Genomic DNA, 9,724 nt, shown 5'->3' on the forward strand with positions numbered 1-9,724 from the left:
CAGCTCAGTTACTTGTCTAAAACCCTAAATCAGCTAAATAATGGGACTATTGGACCCTTTCCCACATTCCTGCTTTCTGTCTAACACTAGCCACCCTGATTCAGCTGTGCTAGTTACATTTTTCTTACATATTACTTAATAAGGCTCAAAATACCCATTAAATCAAGTCATGCAATAATATACAGAAGACTTGCCACTTTCTGAGTGTGGTGTTATTAAACAGAAATGTAAACAAAAGACTTCATAATTCAGGGAAAACAAACAACCTTTCAGTTAGCCCCTCACCAAGAGGTCATGTTAAACCTAGGCAACATTTGTTTGATATTCTTGTAACACTCACGTATTCCCCTTTCATATTCCAGCAAGTTTTACTGTTGTTAAATGTTATTTCAGCTGTTCTGTCCAGTAACCATCTTTATTTTCAGCAGGGCTGCATCCATTTATGGGTGCATTTTCAACCCACACGTTTCTTTTGAGACATGTGCTGTGTCACTTCATGTAATTTGTTTCCTCCATGTTGAAAGTTAATAAATATGAAGACAAATAGTAAATGGGCCTAAATATGAAAGAATATATGCTTTAAGTAAATATAATATTGTTTATGTGGTTTTCCAGTCTTTTTATTTGCTTTATTGTTGATATGTCCACAGACCTTCCAGGTTTTTTGACGCCAACTGGCTAAAAGTTCCCATCCTGTGGTGCCTTTTAAATATTAGAACCAGCCGGTGTGTTACAGCATCTCAAAGGATTAAAAATGCAACCCAGTCTCACATAAAGTGGGATACCTTTTTTTTTTTTTAAAAATCATTTACCTTATGTTTTTATTTTGTTGTACTAATGTAGGGTGACTTTGAGGGTCTTTAAAGGTGCCTATAAATAAAACTTATTATTACTATTATTACTACCTGGTCATCATACTCACCAAGGCTCTAAACTTAACTTAGGCTGTATAAAAAAGATGCATGTATCCCCTGGAACATCACTAATTGGTTTGCTGACTACCATTTAGAAGTTTTAAAGCTAGCTAACTTATTAGTGAAGCAATTAACAATAATATTAACTATTAAGATAGCAAACTAGAGCCTTAAAAGAACACGGACTCCTTAATGACTTCTACTACAAACAAATACTGAACAAGACTGCAAATATTTATGCTGTAGAATCAAACATTTTATCATGGAAGTCCAATAGGATTTACTTGCTCTTAGAGGTGGCTGGTTTTTAGACATATCTGTTTTAAAAAATCACTCTCTGTCATGGTCTGGGTGGTTTTCTACAGCATCGGCTCCTCCCCACTGGGTGGAGTCTTTGTTGTTCCTCACCTGATGGCAATCATACCGGCAGTATTTATGACCTGCGCACTCAACTGGTCTTCGCCAGATTATCTGCCAACTTTACTCAGTTCTCGGCCTCACGTCTGTTCCTTGGTGACTCATCGTGCATATTAACCTTATTTCCTCTGTTTTCTTGTCAGCATCTGAAACCCACCTACCAAGCTCTCCTGGATACAAGTTTGCAGCCACCGGTAATCTCTCCCTTTTTTCCAACTGCCAGTCTCTCCTGCTTGCCTCCCTGCATTGCACGCAGCACCCACCTGGACCTCTCCTGCCTCCCTCCTCCATGCAACCCCCACCTGCAAGCTTGTAAGACAGCTCAGTGTATTATTCTCAGATTCACTGACTGCTCTCTCCTCTGTTTCAGTGCCCTGGCCAGCCACAGTTTCCCCTGCCCAGTCCCTGCACCCAGTTATCCCTGCCATCTAGGTATAGTCATAGTATTTTCTCTCGCCTCAGATGTCTAGTTTATGTTCCTTAATTCTAGTCTGAAATTTCTGTTAGCCTCTGAGCATTGTAAATAAAGACTCTTTTCGTTACACCGCACCTCTGGCCCCTCCAGGTTTGAAACTGCACTTGAGTCCATCCCATTTCCACGGGCCACTGTGCCATGACACTCTTGTTTTTCTGGCAGTTTCATTTCAATGAAGAGAGGCAGAATATGAACCAAAAATCCATAAAAGCACATTGCATTTCTTTTTTTTTTTCCTTTTTTTTTTGCCTGTCCCGTTTGGCTCTTTTGCCATTAGAATGATTGTCTAAAGGCGAAGAACGATGCCCAAGAAGATCTCTTGATCTCCAAGGATCTTGGTGAGAAGGTGAAAACGGTTTGTGCAAGGTACTTTGCAACTCCACCTGCTGGATTTGTAAGAAGGAAATGTATGGCTAAAGAAGCACATTATGATCATGGAGTTGCCAGTCTCCAGACCTCAGTCCTCTAGAAAATCTATGGAGGGAGCTGAAGTTTTGAGTCGCCAAGCAGCAGCAGCAAAGAAACCTAAAGGATTTACAGAGTTTAAAGAGAATCCTCTTTTGCAGACCAAAATGTTCAAATAGAAATTAAAATAGAACAAAATACATAATCCCATAACTTGAGATTAAACGTTATGAGTATTCTACAGGGTGAGTAGAATACTATGGGTGCCAGGTCCGAGCATTCCTAGACGAACAGTTTCCTGGAAAGTGGATTGGTCGCCGTGGGCGAGTTGAATGGCCTCCAAGGTCTCCCGATCTGACCCCCTTAGACTTTTATCTTTGGGGTCATCTGAAGGCAATTGTCTATGGTGTGAAGATACGAGATGTGCTGCACCTGAAACTACGGATACTGGATACCTGCGGTGTTGCTATCAGTGTGTGAAGAGCAGGAGAAGAGGGTTGCATTGACAATCCAACACAATGGGCAGCACATTGAACACATTTTATAAGTGGTCAGAAACTTGTAAATAATTCATGAAAAAATAAATAAATAAATAAATAAATCCAGTACCATTCGGCTCTCTTATTGCTTTGATCTGTATCTTCATGCTGGAAGCGAGTATCAAACTGCCTTTACTTTCTCTGGCAACTGATTGTTTGGAATTCTGCAAAAGGTGGATAAAATGTAAGAGAAAAATTAAGAAAGACAGGGTCTTAAGAGGAAAAAATTAATAAAGTGAGATGAAGAAGGGGAAAGGGTACAAGAAGGAGGTGTGTAAGACTGAGTGAAAGAAGGTAGCAGCTTAGAGTGAATTAAATATATAACCCTATATGTAGGGCTGACAGGAGTTGATGCCTCACGCCACACTGAAACATGAATAAAGTCATGTGCTGTCTCTTTAAACTATGCACAGCGGACCACAGGATAGAGGAAGAGCAGAATCAAGTCTGCCCAAGAATAACAAACCATTTCCTGTCTATGTTCTCAACATTAAACATGTCAAAAGAGCTGCCAGTGATTGCCAGCGCAGATCTATGAAGCAAATAATAATGTAACTAATAACAGTGTTTAGAAATATAATTAATCACTGATTAACCTACCAAACCATTTTTTTTCTCAGTCAAACAAGGGCCGTTGATGCCTTCAGACTGCTTTTTCTCTGATCAAACATTCAAAACCTTCATAATAATTGCTACTAGTTCTGTTTCTGTTACTATTGTATTCATAATCATGTCGCTGTATCAAGAATGTTACAATTTGTGATTTCAGAGTCCACATATTCAACCTGTCTTAAACGTGTTTCCCACTTTTTAAGTTACATATGACTTTATGTTTTACTTGAAGTCGAAATGTCTTTTATTTTGAAAAGCGGACCTCGCCGGACGTCCTTCCAGGTTTAACAGCTACCTTGATACCAGCGGGAGAAAGCTACTTGCAAGCAGATACACAAAGAGAGAGTGGAAGGATCTGCAGCTATGGGAATCAAACTGTACTACACCACTGTTACTGCCTCGAGGACGGTGAGTCAAGCAGCCATAATTGACAACATGTACTGTTATATTTATGCTTTTAGCTCCGGTGGCAGCAGCTAACAGTCCAACAGACACACCCAGCACCCTATCAGTAGTAAGCTTCCTCCTGACTAACAGTGCAGCGGGCCTATGCCTAACTCACTGCCCCTTTATTGCATTATTGAAACGTCAGAGTTATTAGTGTGAAAGCTCGATAATCATTAAAGTTATCATTGGGAATTAAATTTAAACTTAAACGACCCGTAAAGACAAAGCAGGTTGCCTTATTCCACCTAGCTTCCCTTGCCTTAGTTGGAGAAAGGTGTTTTTATGAAGCAGCTTAGCTAGCAGGTTTTTGCGTATAATTCTCCTTAAAGCGCTTACTTATTCTAATCAGTGAAATTCTCATAGTGTTATTGTGGTGCATGAGGAGTGGTTCATTGTCGCGAACACAAGTATCCGTTTCCTGTACAGAGAGAAGCGCACTAAACTACATTTAAAAATCTGGCAGCTGCTTGTTCTCGCTAATTTAAACCATAACGCTAAGGCCTGATATAAACAGAGTGTATCTAATACGTCAGCATGAATCTGATTTACTAAACGGCACATGTTTCGAAGGAATTTGGATTTTTATAAGCGGCACACCCAATCCTCTATCTTCTTGTTCCAGTTATTCTAGATCGACAGTTAGCCCGTAGGAAATCGGTAATAAAATACAAATGTTCTTTAAATGAGAGCTAGCTGGTAATTCACATGTATCCCTGAAGTAATTAGTAGAAAGTCTAACGTTAATGCATCAAACCACTTTATGTTGTCATGTGTGTATTTGATGTATGGTCAGTGCAGCAAATTCTTGGATTTTGTAATAGAGTTTGGTTCATAATTTTCCACAGAATACATAAAGAAGGACTAAATGGAACAAGGTGATGTTCAGACTATCTGCAGAAGTGTACAAACTGACATTGTACAACTTTTTTTTTTTTTTTAACAATCATTTTGCAGGACTTTTTTTTTTTTTTGAAGTTAGCTTGTACAGTGGAGTGGGACAAACATCTGGTATCTATTAGCTGTGAGGAAATGCACAGTGAAAAGGTTGTAACAGGCGTTCATTTTTAACTCTTGCATGTGCAGCATTGCTTCCAGCTACCTTCGTGGTGGCTGCGGTGTGCTACACCCGTCACTGTAGCATTTTTTTTTAACCTAACTTATTTTTAAAAAAATGATGATGCAACATCATAGTTATTAATACTTGTCTATGTTTCACTTTTGCTTTTTTATATTAAGACTAATGCAATTCCTCAAAACATCTTATTATAATTTAACTGCATAAGTGTACAAAACATTTCTAGAATCACCTCAGTAGCTCAGACCTACATTATTATGTCAGTGTTTCCAGTCAGCTGCAGCACACATGAAACTTCTCATAATTCAGAGGTGCTTCCTAAAATTTTATGGAACAAATATGAGCAATTCCCCTTTTTTTCAGTTTAAGGAAATGAGACTGGGCTGTCTGTGTGTTGCCAGTTAGTGCTGTTTTTAGGTGTGGCCCCACACACACACACACACACACACACTTCCTGAGTCACCCACAAGATAGCAGACTGTCTACTACATCTATTAATCATCACATTTGTGTAACATATGCAACATAAAGCTGCAGCTTTTTACTGGCAGAGCATCAAAAATGCCTTAAATCATATTCTTTTCTATTATAGTGTTGTAGGGTCATGTTTTTTTCCCTTTTGGGAAAGTAGCATTACCAGGTGTATCTGAACAGTCCTTCAGAGAATTTCAGCCTTCATCTGCCTCTTGTTTTATCACACACTGACTAAAACACTTATCAGCTTCACAGCTATCATGATTTTGCTCTGCTAAGCTCTTGGAAATGTAGTCGGTGAACAGTAGATTGGAAACTGTGGTGTCACATGTCACTGTCTGCAAATTAAACACAGATAAATGAGTTGTCTGCTTCCTGTTAATTGTATTTGGGTTGATTAAGATCCTAAAACCCTTGTTTTGGCCTTTTTGGGGGGGCTTTATTTAATGCTAGGTGAAGTCTCAACAGGCAGAAGTGATACGAATCCTTGAAAGCAAAAGCATCCAGTACGAGCTCATCGACATCTCTGTGGGTGGGGAGCTCCGTGATGAAATGAGGAGCAAAGTGGGGGACCCGACGGCAGTCCCTCCCCAGCTTTTCAATGAACACCAGTACTGTGGGGTAAGGAAAACACACACACACAGACTCTTTGCTTATTCATACAGTGAAGTGCTGGTGCTGTCAACACAGTAATTGTTTGTCACAAGTTAAAAATATGAAACCACGTTTTTGAAACTGAAATCTCAAATCTACTCCAGCATCCTGACACTTCACTCTCAAAGCCCTGTAAGCTGCCTGTGACAACTGAACATGTGTGAACACTTTTCAAAGTAAACTCCACCTGCAGGATGATTTAATCACGTGGTTGTTAAATGCATGTGTCCCTCAAATTTTCAGTATATCAGTAATCAATATATCATTAAATAGTTAACGCATGTGTCAGTTGTTAGTTAGCTGTCGCAGTCAAATTGCTAAATGCCTTCAAGGAGGTTTGTTGAAGAGCATTTTTGGGTTTTATTTTATTTTTCTCTCTTGAAAATTTGATATCAAAATTCCACAGTCACTACTTCTCTACTAAGTTGTGCCAGTATTAAACTGGTTAATCATTATACGCCAAGGATATGTGTGTGCAAAACTGAATTAGCATAAAAAGATGCCTACGTTGGTGCTGCAGCAGTGGTTTCAAAATCTCTGTATTTCTATTTGAGATTTTTCTTGGTTACATTCAGAATCTGATGTTGCTTCTGTGCTGACAGCAGCTCCCACTCTCTGCAAAAGGACCTGCAAACTCAGTCACCTTTAATGGCCACGTTAGGGAGAAGTTTGATTTTCAAAACTTCAGCAGAAAGCCCTCTTTAATTCTCAACATAACATAAATGGATCCAACAATAACTATAGAGGATAAAAAGGAACACGGTGGAGACGATACAAGAACTCTGTTACCTAATAACACGTAATAAATGATGCATTTAGAATATAAAAACTTTTGAATATATTTCAACAAAAAGTCTTGTGTTCTGACGCTCATTGTCATCCTCACAAATATCACATCAGGATGCAGGCGTACAGACACACACTCACATATTCTCACCAATAACGCAACGCTGAACTCATTGAAACAGTTGTTTTCCTTAACGGAGGTCAAGTTGTGCAAAGTGAACAATACATTTACACGAGGCTCATGTGCTCTGCTTTTGATTTATCAGAGTGCTGCGTTACTTCCAGCAGTTGTGGGATTGTGCTGCTGCTGGTTTGTTGTTTTGTGTACTTATTAACACTGTTGGCATTTTCTTCCTCTCGACAGAACTATGAAATGTTTTCCGAGGCAGTGGAAGCGGATACAGTGGAACAGTTTCTGAAACTGGCGTGAGGATGACGGAGTACCTTAACCTCATTTCCCCACCTGCCCCGTGTCCTATCAGAGTCCTGTTGTCCAGTCTCTCTGTCTCTCTCTCTCTCACTCTGCACCACTAGCAGTGACCACCCACTTTCAATGCCATAATGAAAAATGCCAAATATCATAAATACTACTAATCAGCAAAGACACATTCCCTGTAATGCACCATTATGCTTGAAATCAGTCTTACTCTCTTTTTATGTCCTTTTTTTCTCTCCATTTGATTCCTCTCAGATCTTATTTTATCCATCTGACAGGCTAGTGTTAGTGCTCCTGGTCCATTAGGAATCAATGGGCTGTCTGAATATGCGATAATTAGGTCGACTAATCTTGGCTGTGGCCAACTGATCGCCGGAGATTAAACTAATCCACTGGATGACAACATTTAACCCAGAATCTTCCTGATGTGGCAGGCAGACCAAGCACACCATCATCCATCAGTCTTAACTACTTTTTGGCATCTTATTCTGTAGCCTTCAGGTTCCCATGTTGCACATTACACCACACTGTTTGCACTTCATGTGGATGCAAATGTACAGCTAAGTAGGAAGGACTGTGAAGTCCCTCAATCCAATTAATTCAGAATTAGAGCAGCTAAAAGACAGCTTTTAGGTGAAGCTGGTTTTTGAGAATTTTGGTCCATTGGTCTCCTTATATAGGATGGGAGCTGACCTACTTAAAGGAACGGTGCCACCAGAAATCAAGTGTGTGTTCTTCACAATATTACAAATAAAAGCTAAAAATAATTAGCTTGTGTGCAATGCGTTAAAGCTACCGTCAAGTTTTTCTGCACCCAAAAAAACATCGTTCTGTAAGTCTAATGCAACGACTTATACAAAGACAACTATTGATAACATTTTAAATGGTCCATTGTTTACATACATGTTTGCTAGCTTGTAGGCTTGTTTTTTGTCTGTCTGCACATGGCACTCTACTGCCACTAATGTCTGTTGGCAGGATTGTGTATGACAGTGTCCATCAGCACAGTGTAAACCAAAGGCAGTAGAATTGGTGGACATAGCTGCTGTGGTTTGTGAAAGTCTTTTATGAAGCCTCGAGATGAGTGAGCTCATGGCTTTACTGCAGTATTATTCCACAGAATTACATTTTACTTCCCTAAACCAAGAAAAATAAAACGCTGTGGGATGCCATCAAAGTAAACCTGCACGCTGCATTAAAAAAAGCAATGTGTTTGGATTCTGGTCAAAAAACTATTTAAAAAAAAAAAAGGTTGATATCTTAACTGAACACCAAAGTATTACATATATATTTATGATTTATCTGCAATGGGCCAAACTTACTAAAAACTGGTTTACGCCTTAAAAAAAAAATTCAGTGGTCATACATTTCAATAAGCAGCTGCTTACGTTTTGCATCCAATAGAGTGGGATGAACAGATGTCTTTATGTTGCATTTGGTGCCAATCAGTAATACATTTTAGCTGGTGGATGCTCACTGCAGTGTTAGCACTTACCTGCCATCTTCTACATTTTTCCGTAGTGTTCCTGTTGAACTTGAAAGCTTCATTTCTGGCACTGAGGGCTGCTCTGTGTTCATCAACACGGGGCAGAAAGATGCAAAAGAAATTAGAAGAGAGTTAGAAAAAAACAAAAGATCTGAGTGATCTGGCTTTCAACCACGTATCTTCTCATTCCACCGTCTATTTCATCTTACGGTTTCATCTGAATAACCTGGCATGAAGATGCAGTAATGTGACTATGCACTGAAACCCTGCCTCATTCTGAACACAGATGTAAAGGTGCAAGCAGACATGTTTGTACCGACCTGAATTAGTCTTACCAGCCTTAGCGAACACTCACCACATGGGAAAAATGAAGGCTTCACTTATCTGTGCTTTTTATGCATTCATGTTATTACGCTAATTATCATTAGTTTACTTATATTGATCATTCCATTTCTTTTTTTCCCCTGTTTAACTGAGAACAGCCCAGTTTCCTTGTCTCACTCATAGCACCCGTCAGTCCCCCTCGCTGTCATACTCGTATTGTTACGGTTTGGGATCACCAACGATGACGGCCTTCACACACAATGTTTGTGCACTGTTTTGTAAGTTGATGGTTGTGGATGTTTGCCTGTTATTGATGTATAATCACTATGAATCATGGTTCAGACATTCCACGTCTCTCTCTGAGCTCCTGCTTTGCTTTTGGACCAATTCCCCTTGGCCAAAAAAAAGAAGAAAATAGGGAATAAAATGCTGTTGTCTTCCAAGAAGATTGTGAAAAGTGATTTATGGGTTAAAAAAAATAAATGAATAAAATGGAGTTGAATCTGCATGTCTGGACTATTCTTATACACATCCCTATACGTATTATCTGTTTGAGTGAAAGAAGGTCATTTTAATTTGCAGATCAGTGCTTTATTAATTTTAGGCATCTTCATGCATGACACTCTTAGTTTCTTATTCTCAGTTTAAATGCATAACCAGCTGCATTTGGGTAATTCTCG

The 9,724-nt window shown here is 39.3% G+C and overlaps 1 protein-coding gene across 1 annotated transcript; it reads left to right on the forward strand.

The window, feature by feature from the left end:
• Positions 1-3,618: 3,618 nt before the first annotated feature.
• On the forward strand, positions 3,619-9,552 carry sh3bgrl3 (SH3 domain binding glutamate-rich protein like 3). The gene is made up of 3 exons (XM_005952098.3): positions 3,619-3,770; positions 5,812-5,979; positions 7,163-9,552. The coding sequence occupies exons 1-3, from the start codon at positions 3,726-3,728 to the stop codon at positions 7,226-7,228; spliced, it is 279 nt and encodes a 92-aa protein (XP_005952160.1). The 5' UTR covers positions 3,619-3,725; the 3' UTR covers positions 7,229-9,552.
• Positions 9,553-9,724: the final 172 nt, after the last annotated feature.

This window comes from Haplochromis burtoni, unplaced genomic scaffold (assembly GCF_018398535.1).
Source record: "Haplochromis burtoni strain Fernald_Lab_line unplaced genomic scaffold, NCSU_Asbu1 Contig_1312, whole genome shotgun sequence".
Taxonomy (NCBI): Eukaryota; Metazoa; Chordata; class Actinopteri; order Cichliformes; family Cichlidae; genus Haplochromis; species Haplochromis burtoni.